The sequence below is a fragment of the Nyctereutes procyonoides genome, unplaced genomic scaffold, assembly GCF_905146905.1.
Source record: "Nyctereutes procyonoides isolate TBG_1078 unplaced genomic scaffold, NYPRO_anot_genome, whole genome shotgun sequence".
Lineage (NCBI taxonomy): Eukaryota > Metazoa > Chordata > Mammalia > Carnivora > Canidae > Nyctereutes > Nyctereutes procyonoides.
In genome coordinates this window covers 42,883,934-42,904,702 of record NW_026575044.1, presented here as the reverse complement: position 1 = coordinate 42,904,702, position 20,769 = coordinate 42,883,934, and the positions used below count along the sequence as shown (strand labels likewise).

The 20,769-nt window shown below is 38.3% G+C and overlaps 1 protein-coding gene across 3 annotated transcripts in view; it reads left to right on the top strand.

The window, feature by feature from the left end:
- The first annotated feature begins 12,730 nt into the window (after positions 1–12,730).
- The window catches only part of MYOM1 (myomesin 1), a 132,734-nt gene continuing 124,695 nt past the window's right edge, over positions 12,731–20,769 (top strand). For all 3 annotated transcript variants that reach the window (XM_055324291.1, XM_055324292.1, XM_055324290.1), the window contains exons 1-2: positions 12,731–12,878; positions 16,599–16,924. In XM_055324291.1, coding sequence (XP_055180266.1) covers positions 16,626–16,924 — 299 coding nt within the window. In that variant the 5' untranslated portion in view covers positions 12,731–12,878; positions 16,599–16,625. The remainder of the gene's footprint in view (positions 12,879–16,598; positions 16,925–20,769) is intronic.

The following is a 20,769-nucleotide window of genomic DNA, read 5'->3' as shown; positions in this document are numbered from 1 at the left end:
TGTTTAGGAGTACATGGTTGGCTCATTTGGTTAAGCGTTTGACTCTTGATCTCAGCTCAGGTCTTGATGTCAGGGTCGTGAGATTGAGCCCCACAATGGGCTCCACACTAGGCATGGAGCCTTTCTAAAAAAAAGAAGTTTAAATTATCATCGGCATGCAATAAACCACACATACTTAAAAATGTGTAATATCATAAGTTTTGACAAGTGTATACTTGTGAAATCTTCACCACACTCAAGATATTGAACATATCCATCACCCCCAAAGTTTCTCCATGGCCATTTTTAAAGCTTCATTCCCGACTCCTCCCACTTTTTACCTCCCCCATCTTCAGGCAACCACTCTCTGCTCTCTGTCATTATAGTTTCTGTAAACGTAAGTTTTTGACCAGTGAAAGTATTACTGATTATAAGATTGATGGTTCCACTTTTATAAAAGTAAAAATGTAGTGCAAAGAAGGAAAGAATGGAAATGGAAACATTTTATGATAAATATGACATAAAAACTTAATATCCAGAATATTTAAAAATTTTAATTAAAAGAGTGTTTTATTTTGACTTGTTTGATAGCAAGATACAGAGACACAGACCAGTTAGCTCACGAAAGAGGATACCTATGTTAGGGATATACATGAACTGCATCTAAACTGGAGAGTTGCTGAAAACAGAGGTAGCTTCAGGTATTTGACTCTTTGGTTTTTCTCTCATGGGCCAAATGATTGTTCTTTGATTAGTTCTCTACTTCTTTAAGCACATCTAGTTAGTTTTCTCTCTACCAATTGTCTTTCTCTGCTAACCCTAGTTTCTAGTTCCTCATAATTTCAAGTTGTCATGGCTTCTCTGACTCCAGTATACACAAGACAACTCTTCATTCAGTCTTTTTCACTTTTGCTCCTTCTATTCAGTGCATCAACACTCAACGGTTCCAAATTCAAATTCTCAACAGAGGAATGTAATCACAGTTTAGAAACTCCTAAGCTATTCTAATGTGGCTTGGCTCACCACAGGTTGCTGACCAGGATATATTATTCATCATTTACCTTTGGGTCTGAAATGACCCATCACTGTGGGTCAGAGAGCAGGAATCACATGGTGCAAAATGTCAGCATGTACTGTGAACAGGACAGGCATTGAATGTTTACCTGTCCAGTAAAGAGGGTAGTCCTTGAAAGCTACATGGAGGTGGATTCAAATCCCAGCTCCGTTATTTATTAGCTATGTGACTTTGGGTAACTTGCCTAACCTGTTTGAACCTTAGCTTTCTCGTTTATAATGTGGGAATAATAAAGGCCTTGTATAATTTTTGTAAAAAATAAAATACATGTAAAGCATGGTACAGTAGCACATGGTAGGTCTCAATGGTAGCTATTTTATGTTGTTTATATTAAAAGATTAATAATGATATCAAGAAGGATTATCAATCTCAAATGGCAAAGCTCAAAAGATAGTGCTCACAGAGAGAAATCAAATAGCTAACATTGAAGAAATGTCCAGTCTCACAAAGAATTTTTTAAATGCATTTAAAAATAGCTATGAGATATATTTCACATCTGTTAACTTGATAATAAATAAAAATTCTGTATTGCAATATTGATGTGGCAATGAAGAAGGAGTATATTCATATTTGGTAGATGGCATTGTAGATCAGCCTAATTATTCCAAATAGCAATCTCACAAAATATACCCTTTAGGGATGCCTGGGTGGCTTAGTGGTTGGGCATCTGCCTTCAACTCAGGGTGTGATCTCGGGTCTGGGGATCAAGTCCCTCATCGAGCTCCTTGCTTCTCCTTCTGCCTCTCTCTCTCTGTATCTTTCATGAATAAATAAATAAAGTCTTTTAAAAATACCCTTTGATTTATAGTCCCTTTCTGGGGAAATACTTTCCAAGGAGGTAATTGAAAAGGAAAACCATTATTTGTGCAAAATATTTATAGCTCGCTCTTTAATTCAGAGGCTTTCATCATTTTAGAATAGAAAGAGACCTAAGACGTTATTTTTATTTTGGGCTGCACATTAGGGTCATTTAGGAGCTTTTAGAAACACTCATGTCTCATGCCCAGAGATTTTGAGGTAATTGTCCTGAAATATGGTCTGAGCTTGAGTACAGTTTAGAAACTCCTAAGCTATTCTAATGTGTAGCAAGGAAGGAGAACCACTTTTCCAGTCCCACCCTATTAGGGGAACTGTAAAAAAAAAAAAAAAAAAAAAAAAAAAAAAAAGCAGAGCCAGAGAGGTTAAAGGGACCCTGAAAGGAACATATATAAATGTAATAAAAGAGCTGGGTTGAAAATAAAGATGTTCCTAATTCCTAACCCTGACTTCCAGGCTTTTTTTTTTTTTTTTAAAGATTTTATTTATTTATTTGAGACAGCACAAGTGTGGGGGGCAGAGGGAGAGGAGAAAGCAGACTCACTGCTATGCAAACCCCCTCGCCTTGGAGCTTGATTCCAGGGCCTCGGGATCCTGATATGAGCCAAAGGTCTTAATCGACAGAGCCACCCAGACACCCCTGACTTCTAGTCTTGAAAAATAACTGGAAACATCCTTGTTTCAGTATTTAGAGACTGGGTAACCAAAGATTGTGCAATAGTACAGTGCATTCATTTATTATTATTGGATATCTATGTACAAGGTTAAACATAGTATGTATACACTGATGAAAACCAGGTGTGATAATGGTATGTCTATTGCTGTCTTCACCAAGGGATTCCCAGCTGAGACTGTTGAGTTCCTCCCCGGAAGGGGCATGGTTTTCCCTTCATGCTCTATCACCTGCCCAAGGTGGCCAAGTTCCATGAGTCCCCATCTCTTTTATGAAGAATGGGGTTATTGATGTCCAGGACTGCTGAATTGAGGGATGTCCATGCTGAACAGTGATGAATCAGAAGTCATGTTTTAAAGTTGTGAAATTTACATAACACAAAATTTACCATCTTAACCATTTTTAAGTTGCATAATTCAGTGGCATTAAGTTCATTCACACTGTTGTACCATCATCACCACCATCTGTCTCTAGAACTTTTCATCTTCCCCAACTGAAACTTTCTACCCATTAAACAATAGCTCCCCATTTTCCCTACCCCATTGCCCCAGCCTCTGGCAACTACCATTCTACTTTCTGTCTCTGTGAATTTAACCTAAGTACTTTATGTAAATAGAACCATACAACACATGTGTTTTGTTTTGGCAAGGGAGATAGACGGAGAGAGAGAATCTCAAGCAGGCTTCATCCCCAGCATGAGCCCAATGCTGGGCTCCATCTTACCACCCTGAGATCATGAGCTGAAATCAAAAGCCAGATGCTTAACCGTCTGAACCACCCAGGTACCCCCAAATGTGTCCTTTGTGACTGGCTTATTTCATTTAGTCTTCCAAGAGTCCATTTTTAAGGATAAATTATTCTTTGTCTTTCTACTCCTTGTTCTTTCCTCCAAAGGCTCATTTCCTTCTGGGTTGAGGGTCACGCCATTCCACCTATTGGTCCTTGCTCTCCTGCTCTAGTGGCTACTCTGCCATTTGCCTCCTCTTTTCTAGGCTCAGTATTATCTAGTAGGTGGGATCGGAAAAGCTGGCTTTATAAGCTTGTACCTGAAATTGCTAAGTCTGAAGATTTGTTTTTGCGTCTTTGTTTTTTTGTTTCAGAGTGGCCTGGGGGAGAAAGGGAAAGGGACTTTCAGAGTATGAGAGAGAGAGAAGGAAACAAAGAATATAATCAAATTAATACTTGAAGACATATGCCTGCCCAAATGTAAAGCTGATATCTACATTATTAAAAGATTTGAAGAAGTTACAGAATTTTATCACAAGTGGATTGTTTTAGTTGTGAGCAAATACTGTATACTGGTTAAGTCCATGAACTCTGGATCTGGGTTATCTGAATTTGAATCCTCATTCTAACACTATCCCCCCCCCCAGTTTTATTGAGATATAATTGACATACAGAATGTAGAAGTTTAAAATGTACAGCATACAAACAAGGTTACCTGGGTGGCTCAGTCAGTTAAGCGTCCAACTCTTGATCTCAACTCAGGTCTTAATCTCAGGGTTGTCAGTTCAAGCCTACTTGTGGGGCATGGAGCCTACTTTAAAAAAAAAAGAAAAGAGAAAAAAGGAAAAATGTACAGCATAATAAATTATGTATATTGTGAAATAATTACCACAATATCTAACATTTTAGTTGTATATACTTGAACAAATTACTGAACTCTATAGCTCAGTTTTCTCATTAGTGAATGGATAATAATAATGGATAATTGGTGAATGGGTAATAATAATAGTACCTACCTTATAGAGTGTTGTGAGGAATAAAGAAGTTAATACATATAAAGTATTTATAATACTACTTGGAAAACAGTAAGTACTATGTAAGTGTTAGATATCAATACTTTTTGGTCAGCATTTCAAACCTTGTTATCTGTGAGACCAAATGTGGTTAACTATATAAGAACAAATATATTTTAAAAATTCAAGATAGCATTATTCACAACAGCTCCAAACTGGACAAAGTCCATTAATTGATGAATGGATTAGCAAAACATGGTATCTTTCAGTGAAATATTTCTTAGCAATAAAAAGAAACAAGCTGTTGAATCATACAACAATATAGATGAATCTCAAAAACAGCTTGCTAAGTAAAAAATCCCAGACATACGGGACTACATAATATATGATTCCATTTGTTTCTAGGAAAGGCTAAACTGTAGAGAAAAAAGGCCAGGACAGTGGTTGCCTAGACTGTGGGTGTAACCAGCGATTAACTATAAACTGGCATAAGGGAAGTTTTTCTGGTGATGGAAGTGTTTTAAAACTGGATTTTGGTGATGGTTGCCCAATTCTGTAAATTTACTAAAACTCACTGAACTTTACTCTTAAAACAGATGAATTTTGTTATTTGTAAATTCTACTACTATAACATTATCAAAAAGAAAAATAAAATGAAACTGGAGATTCACATCTGTTGCTCTTTAGCCCGGTTCTCACTTTAAAAAAAAGAAGAAAAAAAGTTATTGTTTTTGTAAAAATAATGTATGTTGATTGTTGGGAGATAGTTTTCCATAGATCTGTCATGTTTCTGTGTACCTTGCAAGCAAGACCTAGCTTCCATTTGTTCCAGACTGTCTTTTCAGGGATGTTTGTGTAGTGAACAACCTTTAAAGATAGAAAGAAGGTCTCCTTCCAGGGAAAAAGGCAGGCAAGCTTACTATCCAATATAATAAAGAAAATGTCTACCTCTGGAGTAAAGGGAAAACATGCTTAATGCTCATTATATAGTATTTAGGTCCATAAGCTAAAGTTCCTGTGTTTGTGCAGGTTTCACTGCCCTTTTCATTTTTCCCTAGGGGAATTGGGGGTTAGTAAACCAGTAAAGAATTTGCTCATGCTCTGGCCTTTGCCATTGCTGAGAGTAATAAAGTCCTTGGACTCTGACCCAGGAGTCTCATGCCTTGTCAGCATCCATGTTACCTTGTTAGCTTGAGAGTAGGGTAAAATCTCATTATTTTCTGTGTGTGTGGTAAAATATACATAATGTGAAATTTACCATATTAATCATTTTTAAGCATATAGTTCAGTGGCATTAAGTATGTTAACCTTAAAAATAAAACTGCTAGTTATTTTACAAGCAAAAATAAGTTTATTCAGGAATAGCAGAGGATTATAATTAGGGACTAGCAAGCTATGGCAAAATCATAGCCAAGTCCAGAGAACAAAGGAGGAGAATGCTTTTTTTTTTTTTTAATAGAGGGAAAGAGGGAGTTGGGAGGGCTGTAATAAAAAGTCTATTGGAGTAAACTGGGAATTTGAAGTATGGTGGCTTTTCATTGGCTAAGTCATGATAGTTTCATATTGAATGGGCTATTACAGGGGGAAGAGAAAAACCTTCCTTCCTCCTGCTGGAATGGTAAAGTAATAGTAGCTAAAGTAATATGGCTTGTAGGGTACATCTCTTCATGTGGGGTCTGCAATTGACCTCAGGTGGTAGGGCATGAGAACTCCCCCCACATCCTTCTGACTCCATTCTAAATGAGGTTTCCTTTTATTAATTTTTCCAAGTTCATTCACATTGTTGGCCAAGTGTCAGCATTATCCATCTCCAGAATTTTTGCATCTTCTCATATTAAAATTCTACCCATTAAATGCTAACTCCCTCTTCTCTCTCCTCCCAGCCCCTGGTAACCACCATTTTACTTTCTGTCTCTGTAAATCTAAGTACTAGGATACCTCATGCAATATTTGTCCTTTTGTGTCTGCCTTACTTCACTTCGCTTAACATCTTCAAGGTTTACCCACGTTGTAGCATGTATCAGAATTCCATTCCTTTTTTTTTAAATTTATTTATGACAGTCACACACATTAGAGAGAGAGAGAGAGAGAGAGAGGCAGAGACACAGGCAGAGGGAGAAGCAGGCTCCATGCACCGGGAGCCCGACGTGGGATTCCATCCCGGGTCTCCAGGATCGCGCCCTGGGGCAAAGGCAGGCGCCAAACCGCTGCGCCACCCAGGGATCCCTCCATTCCTTTTTAATACTGAATAATATTCCATTGAATATGTTCACAGTTCTTTTTTTTTTTTTTTAAGATTTTATTTTGGGCAGCCCTGGTGGCTCAGCAGTTTGGCACCTGCCTTCGGCCCAGGGTGTGATCCTGAAGACCCAGGATCGAGTCCCACATCGGGCTCCCTGCATGGAGCCTGCTTGTCTAATCTTTTTTTTTTTAAGATTTTATTTATAATCCTTTTAAAAAAGATTTTATTTATAATATTTTTAAAAAAGATTTTATTTATAATCTTTTTTTAAAATTTTTTTAATTTATTTATTCATGAGAGACAGAGAGAGAGAGAGAGAGAGAGAGAGAGAGAGAGAGAGGCAGAGACAAAAGCAGGCTCCATGCAGGGAGCCTGACGTGGGACTCTATCCCGAGACTCCAGGATCACGCCCTGGGCTGAAGGTGGTGCTAAACCGCTGAGCCACCTGGGCTGCTCTATAATCTTTTTTTAAAAGATTTTATTTATTCATGAGAGACACAGAGAGAGAGAGAGAGAGAGAGGGGGGGGAGGGAGGGGCAGAGACACAGGCAGAGGGAGAAGCAGGCTCCATGCAGGGAGCCCAATGTGGGACTCGATCCTGGGTTTCCAGGATCACACCCCGGGCCTAAGGCAGGTGCCAAACCATTGAGCCACCCAGGGATCCGTATGTTCACAGTTCTTGACACTAATTATAAAAAAAGGAAAGAAAAAAACAAACAAGAAAGAAAAGAAAAAGAAAAAAGCTCACTAATTGAGTTACTATTGACATTGACTGAGTATCACTCTAGAAATCTATTTATGAGTAAACAGAAAAATAGGTAGATAGAAATAATATTAGAAAATGGACTTTGGTGGGTGTCTGGGTAGCTCAGTCAGTTATTTGTGACTTCGGCTTGGGTCATGATCTCATGGGTTGTGAGATAGAGTCTGCATGAGGCTCTGCGCTCAGCAGGAAGTCTGCTTGGAATTCTCTCCCTTGCCCATCCACCCATTCTCTCTCTCTCTCTCTCTCTCTCAAATAAATAAATCTTAGGAAAAAAAAGAAAAAGAAAAGAAAATGGCCTTTGGGGTCTTACTTTCTAATACTCAATTAGAGCTCCCTTGACTGAACTATGGGCATGGGGGGGCTTCTGGGCTTAGAGACTTGGCCCACTCCTAGAATTCACCCACCAGCTCCTGAGCAGTTCCCCTGCCCTCAGCCAATCAGTGAATAGTTGGCCACCATGACTCTTCATTTTTATTTGTTTCCACCTCTAAGTAGTCCTTTAGTCCTGAGGATTTTTTTCAATACCACATTTCCCATTTTTATTTATTCAGCAGTTATTTATTCACTGCCTATCTTGTGCCAAGAATTCTGCTATGTACTGAGAGTGCTTAGACAAAAGATTCGTCTTCTGCCCTCAATAGTTCACAGTACAGGAGACAGAAAAGAAAACGCATACATTAAATATAGTTTGATAGACTTCCTACCCTAATGGAATTAGAAAAATCTTCCAGGAGAGATGACCTTAGGAGAGGAAGCCTTCAAGAACTGAGAGTTAAGGAAGTGAGGAAATATGCATGTGCTCAACAGGGATGAGGGAGAGCAGAGAGGAACAGTACTTGTGAAGGAACTGAGGCATTAGATGCCTGGAGTTTGTGGAAGTACAAGGAATTACATGTGATTGGAATTCCACAAGGCGGGAAGGGGAGTGGCAAGGAGTAGAGCTGGAGAATTATGTGGGGTAACATGACAGATATCATCTTATGCCATGGTGCCATAATTATTTTTACATAAGTACCCAACTTTGTCTACCCAACTACATGGTGGCTACTATGTCCCAAAGGGACATGAATTAGTCACCCCTGGACCCTGGGGCATGGCATAGTGCCTGACACAGTAGGGTTTCAATACATACTCTTTTCTCACATTTTTAAAAAAGATTCTATTGTTTATTCATGCGAGGCACAGAGAGAGGCAGAGACATAGGCAGAGGGAGAAGCAGGCTCCATGCAGAGAGCCTGATGTGGGACTCGATCCCGGGACTCCAGGATCACATGCTGATCCAAAGGCAATGCTCCACCACTGAGCCACCCAGGCGTCCCTTTCTCACAGTGTTGATGCATGTATTGTAGTTAACTACAACCAGCAACTTTTTAAAATTTTCTTGATTTCAGTTGGAATTTAGTTTTTGTTTACATTGCATTTCTAAAGAATATTTATTTGTTTATTCCCTCATATATAGAAAAATGATTTGCTACTATTTTCTCTTCTACTATAAAATGAAAATTACTAGATAGCTAATATAATTTATACATTTACTTTGGCTTTTAGGATACACTATTGTTAAACTCAGTACTTCACACTTATAAAAATGTTAATACTCTTATTTATTGAAGTTTTATATTTAAAAAAATTTTTTAAGGAACCTGGGTGGCTCAGGGGTTGAGCATCTGCCTTTGGCTCAGGTCGTGATTCCAGGGTTCTGGGATTGAGTCCCGCATCAAGCTCCCTGCTTGGAGCTTGCTTCTCCCTCTGCCTATGTCTCTACCTCTCTCTCTGAATCTCTCATGAATAAATAAATAAAATATTTAAAAAAAATTTTTGGTAATGTCTACACCCCACATGGGGCTTGAACTTACAACACTGAGATCAATAGTCTCATGCTCAGGGACGCCTGGGTGGCTCAGTGGTTGAACGTCTGCCTTTGGATCAGGTTGTGATCCTGGGGTCCTGGGATTGAGTTCAGCATCAGGCTCCCCACAGGGAGTCTGCTTCTCTCTGCCTATGTCTCTGCCTCTCTCTGTGTCTCTCATGAATAAATAAATAAATAATCTTTAAAAAAAAGTCTCATGCTCACTGACTGAGCCAGCCAGGCACCCCCAAAATATTAATACAGTTTAAAGTTGATTTGGAGAAAGAATAACATCTACTTTATTTATTTTTAATTAATTAATTAATTTATTAATGAGAGACACAGACAGAGAGAGAGAGAGAGAGAGAGGAGTGAGAGAGAGAGAGCAGAGTGGCAGAGACACAGGCAGAGGGAGAAGCAGGCTCCATGCAAGGAGCTGGATGTGGAACTTGATCCCGGGTCTCCAGGATCAGACCCTGGGCTGAAGGCAGTACTAAACCACTGAGCCACCCGGGCTGCCCTATTTATTTATTTTAGAGCTAGATGATGACAGGAAGAGGGAAAGGGAGAGAATCTCAAGCAGACTCTACACTGAGTATGGAGTCTGACACAGGGCTCAATCTCATGACTCTGAGATCGTGACCTGAGCTGAAACCAAGAGTTGAATGCCTAACTGACTAAGCCACCCAGGCACCCCTGGGTGCCTTAAGTTTTCAGAATAGTTACACATCTATAAGGGCATTATGATTACATCAGAGTAATTGACAGATTGATTATTCACCCATAAGGGAATCATGATTAAATCACAATAATTGGTTTTTATGAGCCCAGCTAAATTTTCCTTCTTTAATTTTAGTTTAATTATGCAGTACACCTCAGTATGTGTGTGATCTGGTTAGCTATATTTTACATAAGTATGTTGTTAGAAAAGGCTGAATCCAGATGATTCTATAGCAGAAAGATCACTTAGTATACTAAGCTGGGTGTATCTCTTGCTGTTTTATTAAATCTTGTATATCTGTTTGAAATAAACTTCCACTGGGATACTGAATGTCAGTGAGTAAATGATAATAGTTTAGATTTCCATAAGTGTGCATGGACTTCTCTAATTTTGTAATCTTAACATAGATTAAAGCCCAGTAAATATTTGATTGATCTAATAAATGTTACCCTGGAAATAAAATTAAAATTCTTTAGTAACAGTTTTTCCTTCTAATGGACATTATCGGCACATGGCTCTATCTATCTACACACCCACACACACACATGCAATAAAATTATTGAAAGACAGGGTAGTATGATATACAAGAGACTGTGTTCTGAGTAGAATAGAACTGAGTTTAAATCCTCTGTCACATTTAAATCCTCTGTCACACACAGTTGTGTGGTATTAAGAATACCAGCCACTCTAAATCTCAACTTCATAATCCATAAAATGTTTTTATGTATATGCAGTGTTCAAATTAGATACTGTAAAGCAGTTAGTATTAATGCATGAGATATAGCAAATGGTCATAAATATTAGTTAGTATTATGATTATTTATATCTCTTATTTTTATCTATATTTCTTCTCTCCTGCTTCGATATTTGAAACAACTTACCCCTGTTCTCTACAGAAACAGCTCACTGGGAACCATTCTCATGCCTGGTGGATAAAACTCAGAACCACTTTCCATTCTATACTGAGTGTTTAGAGAACAAATGGATGCTTGAGGAGCATGAAGCTTTGAAAACTCTCATGGATTCCGAATAGCCAAAACGACGTCCATGTGCACACGCATTGGAGGTATGTATAGATGAAGAAATGCCAAGTTCAGTTTTTTTTTAAATTCTTATTTATTTATGATAGGCACACAGTGAGAGAGAGAGAGGCAGAGACGCAGGCAGAGGGAGAAGCAGGCTCCATGCACCGGGAGCCCGACGTGGGATTCGATCCCGGGTCTCGAGGATCGCACCCTGGGCCAAAGACAGGCGCTAAACCGCTGCGCCACCTAGGGATCCCACACTTTGGATAGTCCAGAAGCTGATGTCGGTTGTGAATGGAGACTCACAGTGTGTTTGAAGGCCATTTCACTTTTTTTTAAAGATTGATTCATGAGAGACAGAGAGACATAAGCTGAGGGAGAAGTAGGCTCCTCTCAGAGAGCCCGATGAGGGACTTGATCCCTTATCCCGAGATCACACCCTGAGCTGAAGGCAGATGCTCAACTGCTGAGCCACCCAGGTGTCCCTTGAAGGCCACTTCAAAATATCTACTTTCTTATAAACGAAGTGTCAGTAGAGGATCCATCAATGCATGACAAAAAGTGCATGGGGTTTGGAATCCAAATATGGATTGAAGGAATTGCCTTTGTTGTGTACTAGCTGTGTGATCTTTGGCAAATGACTTTGCCTTTCGAGGCCTTGATTTCCTTGGCTGTATAATGAAGCTAATCATACCTAGCTTGCAGGGCACCATGAGAATTAAATTAAATGAGGTCGTGTGTATAAAGTGCCCATCACAGTGTCTCAGCGTTACTGTAGTTATCACCAAGAAAGTAATTATAAATTAAACTGTGATACTGGGTCTGTTCAATATTCTGGTAGTTACAAGTGATCTGCATTCAGTTGATGTAATATCACTATAATATGATGTCAGAACACAAACCACTCAATACGTATCATCTGAACAAAGAGCTTTCAAATTATTTCTAGCAGTAATAATAGTTGATGTCCACTGAGTATTATGTGGCAATCACTGGGTTAAGTGCATTATTGCATTTAATTTCTGCAGCATTCCCATACTTTGGATATTATTTTGTAGGGAAGGAAAATGAAGCTTAGGAAGGAGAAATAAATTGCTTGGCTATTAAGTGCGATGGATAGCCAGGAATATAGCTCTGGTCTGACTCCAAAATGTGGGCTCTGACCACAGATTATACCACATGCTAATTTGTTACATACTCTACAAAACAGAGAATCTCTTGTTAGATAGATTGACCCTACTCTGACTTTAGGAAAGGTAAAACTTGTTGCTTCTCAAAAGCTTTACTTAATGAAAAAAGGATTCAAATACTCAAGCTTGAAGCTGTGACTTTGAAAACTTTCCTGACGTGAGAGAAACAGTGACTGTGTATTGTCAGACCCAAATTACCACCACATGTAACCCATTTTAAACAGTTTTGCCTGTAGTGAGCCTCAAGTTCTTTTTTCACCTTGTGTCTTTTAAATGTACTGTACATGTGTTACAAATAGCATACCCAGAATCATATCTTGGCATTAAAATTCCATGAAGTCCATTTTGGGAATCAGATTACTACATCTATTTTTAGTTCTCAACACAAACTACTTTTTCCATTACACTTTTAAATATTCAATGATAAAGAGATTGAAAATAGCTCCTATAGCCAAATAAAAATCCTGCATGGGTTAATCAGTACAGATCCATTGACAGGCATTAATGTAATTACATTACCAAGGCGGCTACCTGTCAGTGCCTCTTTCTTCCTCTCGTTTGGGACTACCCTCCCCATTTGCTGCTATATTTGTCTGCCTTCTTGGCCATAAAAGGCTGGCTATGTGGCTCTGACATTCTGCTGCCTGACCACATGCATTATTTTTGAACTGGTCCCCAGGGTCCTGTCTTAGCCCTGCCTCTTCACTGTTTTGGGGATTTAACCTACGTGAGTTTTTCGTTCTTTCATCCAGCTCCACGGCCACATCGAAGCATTCCCACCACCATCACTCCTTTGAAAACTGGTAAGTGTGACATTGAGGCAGAAGAATGCACTTGATATTTTACATGCTTAACAGCATTGTGTGTGTGTGGTTTCTTTCTATCTTGTGAGTTCAGTGGTTTTCTCAAAGAGAGGTCAGAATTGCAGAGAAATAGGACAGTGGAGCCCCTGGGAAGGAAGACAAAAACAGCGGGGTGCCAGTTTTTGCTGGCACAGCTCTCCTCTCACATCCACACTGTTCTTTTTAAGTTAAGCTACTTTTCCTGGAACTATAAGGAGATAGTATCTGTCTCAGATGGAACTGTAAGTGTGAGTCCAAGTATTTTCTAAGTTACAGTTCAGTGGTTTGGTTGAAATCTGGGATGGATGAGGTGGCAGGAAATAATGTGTTTGCTATCTTCCATATGCCTACAATGTTCCCTGATTATAAATTAGACCAAAAGGAAGTAAATTAAGTCTGAAGTCCCTAGTTTCTAATTCAGTGATTTTGTTCTGACAATGCCATGTGGATAAATGTAAGAGTACATTATGATATATTTAACCTGAAAATGGCTAAATAATAGCTCATTGGCAACATAGATCTCCACAGAATGATCCTAGAGTTAACACTTCTGTGAATGATTTTAATCAGCTTTTGGCCTTCATGCCTATGCTCAAGTATCATATCAGGATTACAATTATGGAATTAATATTTCTTCCAAAATTCCCAAATTATATTTAGAAAGAAAACGAACTAGGGGAGATGGAAGGGGAGGAGGGCGGGGGGTGGGGGTGAATGGGTGATGGGCACTGAGGGGGGCACTTGATGGGATGAGCACTGGGTGTTATTCTGTATGTTGGCAAATTGAACACCAATAAAAAATAAATTTATTATTTAAAAAAAGAGAAAAAAATAAAGAAAATCCAGGCCTTAAAGGAACAGAAGACAACCAAGCCACCTTTCTTCCCAACATACTCTAACTGTCATGTGTTGTGGATAATCCTCACTTACTTGATGAAGAGGAGGTAGTTGTACCTTCATTCTAGAGGTCAGAGCAGTGACAACCAGCTCTGATGACTTAAAGTCAGACTCTGTTTACTTGTAATACATTATGAATGTGTCTGCAATATTAAGTACTATTAAAAAGAAATATATTTGGGGGAAACTAGAAAGAGAGTGGAAAGTAAATTGGGGCAAGATATTTCAAGATTTATTTTGTGAAAAATGACAGCATTTCAAGTCACATTAGCATAGATGAACTTAGCTTATAATACAATACATAGGAAGGTCATTCACCATTTATTGGAGATCATTTAAGTAATATTTGCCATGTTACAATGTAGTATGTGTCACTAAAGAAACATCTATTATCTTTATAACTATTTAACATATTTCCAAGTAATATATTCTAATCCTTTTGTTTTATCAAAATTTATCTAATAATTATTCATTACATATGGTAATTATTCTGTATGTTTTAGAACAGAAGATAGCAATCTATTTAAGGGTCGACACAAAGTTGCTTGCTAGTAGCTATTTTTTTCCTCTTGGGAAATGCCATGTAGACTGATACCTTCCATGAGCCCCAAGATAAATATTTCTGAAGTGCAGTTTGCTGGATTTTCTTCTCGGGAATATATACTGACTTTTAAAAGAGTTTAAATAAAAAGTGGATTTAAACTTAACAGAAAAACATGGCAAGTTTAAAAGGATTCTTTCCTCACTTAAAATAATCAAAAAATAGATTGGGAAAAAAAATGGATTACCTCATAACCAGATTGACTTTAAAATTTAGAAGTAACATTTCAGAGCATGCATAAACACATTAAGAATTGGGAGAGGGGCTTCCATAAAACTATTACTTCATCCAGGTCCGTTAGCAATGTGGCTAATAGACTCCTGTCAGGGGACACATTATTCAAGAGGCTCATACAGTGTGAAGTTGCCCCTCCCTATGCTAAGCAAACTTATCTTTGATCATCAGTTGAACTGGTAAAAGTTCATAATACAAACTGCTACACTGTGACTGACTTTCTTACTCCTTTGTGTAAGAAGACTAGAAGGCTTCATATTCTTTAAGGGAGCAAATAATTTGCCTGGTTTGACCCTGTACCTTTTGGAAGTGTTTGTGAAATTTGGGAGAGCTCATTATAGGATAATACAGTTGCCCCTTGAACAACATGGGTTTGAACTGCATGGGCCCCCTGACAAATATTTTTGGTTAAAAATAATACAGTATAATTAGTATAGATAGTATAGACAATTATATAGTTATCTATAGTTAATAGAGGTAAGTATAGTTAGTTAACTATAGTTAGCATAGATAGTATAGACAATTATATAGTTATCTATAGTTAGTATCGATAAATATAGTTAACTATAGTTACCTGTAGTAGTTACTATAGATAATATAGACAAGTATATAGTTATCTATAATCAGCATAGATAAGTATAGTACACTTTCTTTTTGATTTCTCAATATTTTCTTTTCTTTTGGCTTACATGCATAATATGTGTTAATCCACTGTTTACATTATTAGTGAGGCTTGTAGCCAACACTTGTCTATTAGTAGTTGAGTTTGGGGGGAAGTCTAAGGTTATATGAAGATTTTTGACTGCACGGGTGGAGGTGGAGTTGGAACCCCTAGTCCCAGCATCATTCAAGGGTCAACAATATAAACAAACTCCAAGTTTCAGTCCTAGGACTTCTTTTTCCATTTTGAGTCATTTTCATCTATGTTTTGGCTTTACATACCATCTATATGTTGGTTACTGCCAAATGTAGGTGTCTTTCCTGGACCTTTACCCTCTACTCCAAAGTTAGGAATACAACTTAACATCTCCACTTGGATGTCTAGCACGTATCTCAGCATCACTCACTCAAGAGTCTCAGCTCAGAATCTTCTGATGGTTTTTTAGCCCTTTCAGAATGAAAAACAAAGTCCCTATAGTCACTTGTTGGACTCTACACTGTCTATCCCCTCACCCTGACATCATCTCCTGTACATCTCCCTGCACCCCACTCCTTGCAGTTTCACTGCCTAGAGTATAATAGGAATGGGCACATCTAGTGTCTTTGCGATGCTCTTCCATTTGGTACACTCTGGATGTAAGCATGAGGTATTCTCATACTATATGTCACTTTCAGGCTCCGAAGCCATCCCCGATGAGGCTGTTTAAAATCACATCCCAATTCCCTCTCCTGCTTCATTTTTCTCTGTAGCATTTAGTACATTCTGTTATACCTTACATTTTATTTATTTTCTCTATTGGCTATCTCCTGCAATAGAACATAAGGTTCTATCTAAGGTTATCAGATTAGAGATTTTTTTGCTTTGTTCATCTCTGTATTTCTTGTGCTGCAGCAGTACCTCACAGTAGGTGCTCAGTAATTATTTGTTGAATGAAAACCACATTGACTGTACACAGACTCACCATCATTACATATCCTCTCAGATGAAGCCCCTACCTATTAGAATGAAATGCCAGAAAATTAGAAATACATTTTATGAAAGGTCTGAGGGAAAAACACAATAGCTAGGGTAGGGAAAATTTGTAAAGACCTCCTAGATATTAAAACAAAAAATAAAAGAACCCACACAAGAAGGCGACCCAATGGCAGAAAATTTGAGTAACCAATTAAGCTAACCTTTACATCCTTTTCTATTTGCTTCTTGGAAAAAATAAGAGTATTTATTTTTACATATGGATTTAGATACCTTGTTCTTAATGGTTCGCTCAAAAGTTGCTGCTGTCTTATAGGTTACCTGGTTCCCTCCAGGGCACAAGATGTCTCTGCCCTTTTATCAGAAGCTCCACCAGCACTATGACAGCAGCTACCGCAACAGGGACCTTCGCACCACCATGAGCCAATACCAGCAGGAGAAGAAAAGTTCTGCCATCTACACCCATGGCTCCACGGCCTACAGCAGCCGCTCCTCAGCGGCGCACCGCCAGGAATCCGAGGCCTTCAGCCTGGCGTCTGCTGCCTCCTACCAGCAGCAGGCCTCCCGGGCCACTGCGTCCACCCATGCATTTGCTGCCAGTCGGAAGACAGCCTCAGCCTACGATTATGGCTACTCCCACGGGTATGTCAAAAACAGTCTTCCAACCTTAGCACAAAGGCACTTTCTCTGAATAACCCTCCTATATCATGTTTTCCTTTCTTTTTAGTCTCGCATCCCTACATTTATATCAAGTGTGGAGCGGGGCGCCTGGGTGGCTGGGTCTGATTCTTGGTTTTCAGCTCAGGTCATGATCTCAGGGTCCTGAGATCAAGCCCTGCATAGGGCTCGGTGCTCAGCTGGGAGTCTGCTTGTCCCTCTTCCTCCATACCCACCCCCCCACCGCTCCCCACGCCCTTTCATATAAATAAATAAATAAATAAATAAATAAATAAATAAATAAATAAATAAATAAATAAAATCTTTGAAAAAAAAATCTGGTGTTGAGCGAGGCCATGTTTTGGAGAGACCTGGGATTTCTGTCTACCTGTTTCCTTTTACCTTTTGAGTTTCACAAAGCTTCATAATCACACTGGTGTGTCTCGCCTGCATTGCCAACTGTGATATTGCTAGAAGCTGAGAAATTTTGCCACAGATTGATTTCAACATTCAGTAGCAGCAGAGCCAGAAAATATCAATGCTCACAGCAGGTTTCCTGGCCCTCAAAATGTTTCTACTTAGTTGAGAAGCCAGTATAGAATTTAAAATTCACAGGTCACAGGCACCCAAACTACAGCAGAGATGTGTTCTACTTTTTTGATATCTGAGAGCCAATATTAGAATTCTGAGTATTGTTCAGGCAGGCAGCACATATTTTCTTTAGCTAGAGCATTTTATAAAACCAGACTCCTATGTTAGTCAGCCTAAGATTATCAGGAACAACCCTGTATTCTGATAAAAGTAGATTTATCAACCTATTGCAATGAGGGAGACCACACAGCAAAGGAAAAGAGAGTTACTATAGGATTCTAGGATGAGTGGAGTTTACATGCAGGTCTGGTCTGCAAAGCAAACCCAGGGGCCCGTTTCTATTGGAAGCAGTGAAGTTGAGATGAATGAGGATGGTTGTATCCAAAAACCCTTTATGTGGAGCTCAGCACCTGGGTTGGGAACTGAAGTTGCTTCTCTGTGTCAACAGCAACTGGGGTCATCCAAGCAAGAGTACAGTGTCTCATTCTGACTGATAAAGTTTCAAATAGCAAACTGACTGATAATCTTTGATATTAGAGAAGAACATTTCTCAGAGAGTCTGTAGTCATTCAAAGATGGAGGTTAGCACAACCCTTTTTAGCAGCAGTGTCCCTGGGAGACATGTTTCCTGTGAACTTTGCAGTTGGCTTCTGTCTGTTGTTCCAGCCCGATGAATGCTGGGCGTATGCTTACTGTCTCAGCCCAAGCCAGTTTTTATTTTCTTGATATCCAGAGTGAAATGTTTCATGGGGATTAAAAAACACTTGCGAGATTTATGTGATTTTATTAAAAATCTATTTATAGTCCACAGAAGGAATTACTGAACTTGAAAATGTAAACATTTCTGGAATATGTGATAAATAACCACTTGCTGCCTCCAGTCTGCCTCTCCAAAGCATTTGGCATAGATTGCATTTTTTTCCAGTTATAAACATAATATAATTTTAAGTCTTACAGAATTTAAGTCCACAAAATATCTGTTAGGACAACTAGAAAAGTGTTTATTTCTGGGAGTTAAAGAAGTTATTGAGGAAATAGTATAGTGGTTTGTATGAATAGAAGTGAGGATAGTTTCTGAAGGCAGAAATTCCTAAATCCCTTTTGGGTTTAAGCAGCACCTGATCTATGGCTATTATTTCTTGGGCACCGACAGGGACCTCTTGGGAGCATCTGCTCTGTTCAGTAACAGAGCCAGAGTCTGCTTGGGTTTACCTGGAATGTGTAATGGCAATGTTATGAAATTCCATTTAAAAGGGAACAGGATCATTTTGCAATCTCATTTTCATGGGATGTTCAGAAGGACTTTGTGTTGGCTGTAAATATGGAAATATTGTCGCTAAGGTGAATTCATTTCTTTTAGCACTTGCTTTAAATGAACTGTCTTCCAAAGGAAAATTTGGGAGGAATTAACACCATGTGTGTGTGACAGCATCATTTTGTTCCGTAGAACATTAAGAATCTCATTTGGGAAAGCAGCTGTCTTTTAATAGAGGAGGATTACATTTTAAATATCCATTTTCATGGACTGTCTGTGCTGAGTCTATAGAAGATGTTGTTAATGTAACTGCTTATGTACTTATTTCATTTCTCCAATGCCATAAGATCTATAGAGTTTTATGAATTTGTATTTTAAAGAGATCTTTACTTCTTCAACTCTATTGCTAAATTTTATGTTAAATTATTTTAAGGTTAAACAAAATCTCCTTTTAACCACATGTATAATATCCAGATTTATTTATAATTGGAAATATATATTAAACATTAGTAATTAAACCTTTGAGCATTTTAATATTTTATTCAGAAAACACTTGCTCTGTGTTATCTTTGGAAGACTTAGCTATTTCAGCTTTAAAAAGCTTCACATAGTAAAGTTTCTATAGAGAATGGAACTGTAATAATTTTTCTTTTTTTTTTTGTAATCATTTTTCTATACTCAACATCATATTCTTTCCTTTGGTGTCTATATTTATGTATGTGTGTAGGTAGCTATTCATTAATGGCTTAAGGTTGGAACAACTCAAACTTCTTGGTAGAAACATGTTGACCTAGAAGTGTTGACCTAGAAATAAGAGAGGGAAGAAAACACCAATATTTTTTCCTTTGTGAAGGAAAGGAAAAGAACATAAATGTAAATTGTAAATGTAAAGGAAAAGAAAGCTGACCTAATCCTGAGGTTATTTTAGCTTTTCTTTTTTTAGACCTAGAGCTAACAGGTGCAGCTAATGTTCTTTGAACATTTCAAAATCTTCATAATTCCTTTAGGTTGTAGTTTTACTCTCTCAAAATGGAATAACTTTTCCCTGCTAAATAAAATAACTCTCTTGGACTGTGAAAACTGTTGATTAAAACTCCTATGTTTAGAAATGCAATTCTGTGGAATGTATGTAAACACTGGGCTTGATCTATTTTTAGCCTCTGCTTTGTAGTTAGATGTCCAGTGGTAAAGTGGAAACTATGGAGATTTATATGTGCTTAGGACTTGGCTGACCTCAGTAAGTCTGAAGAACAATGGGCCGTTCAGGCCAATGTGGTTATAAGCACAGATCAGTTACCAATTGAATTCTGAGCCAAGGGTTATAAAATAAATCCTGGAAGGCTTATTATAAATGCTTTTATTCTTAGTCACAGTGAAAAAAACCCCCCTAAATTAAAGTAATTCAGGAAGACAAAATGGCACAAGATTATTGTTTTATGCTAGTAATCCACAGATACTATCAGGGATTAAAAAAGAAATGGTACTCATAACTACCAGTAGGCAAGGATTCTTAACCTCTATCTGTGAATGGAGAGTTTTAGGTGATCTGAAATTATGTACAAAATTAGGCCTGGCTGAGAATTTTTGCTGAGAAAGACTATAGCTTTCACCAGATTCTCAGAGAACCCTGTGACTCAACAAACATCAGAATCACTGTGCTAAACATCAGACAACCCAGTATATGGCCCGAGGATCCCCTTCTTAATGCCAATATCATATAAATTAGGATGAAATAAGGCAGTGTTTATTATGGGAGTCATGGTTCCTTCCTTTCTTTTGAGTAAACTGGTTCATACCGTAAGATGGAAGTAATAAATGAAATATTTTGTTAGAGGAATGAATAACTTTCAAAAAAGCAGAGACATCACAGCATAGTTCTTGGATTATGGAAGGATTTAGAGTTGTCCCTCAACCCTCTATGGTAATGGTGGATATTTAATTGCTTGATTCTAAACAGATTGAAATTCAACACATATGATGCAGG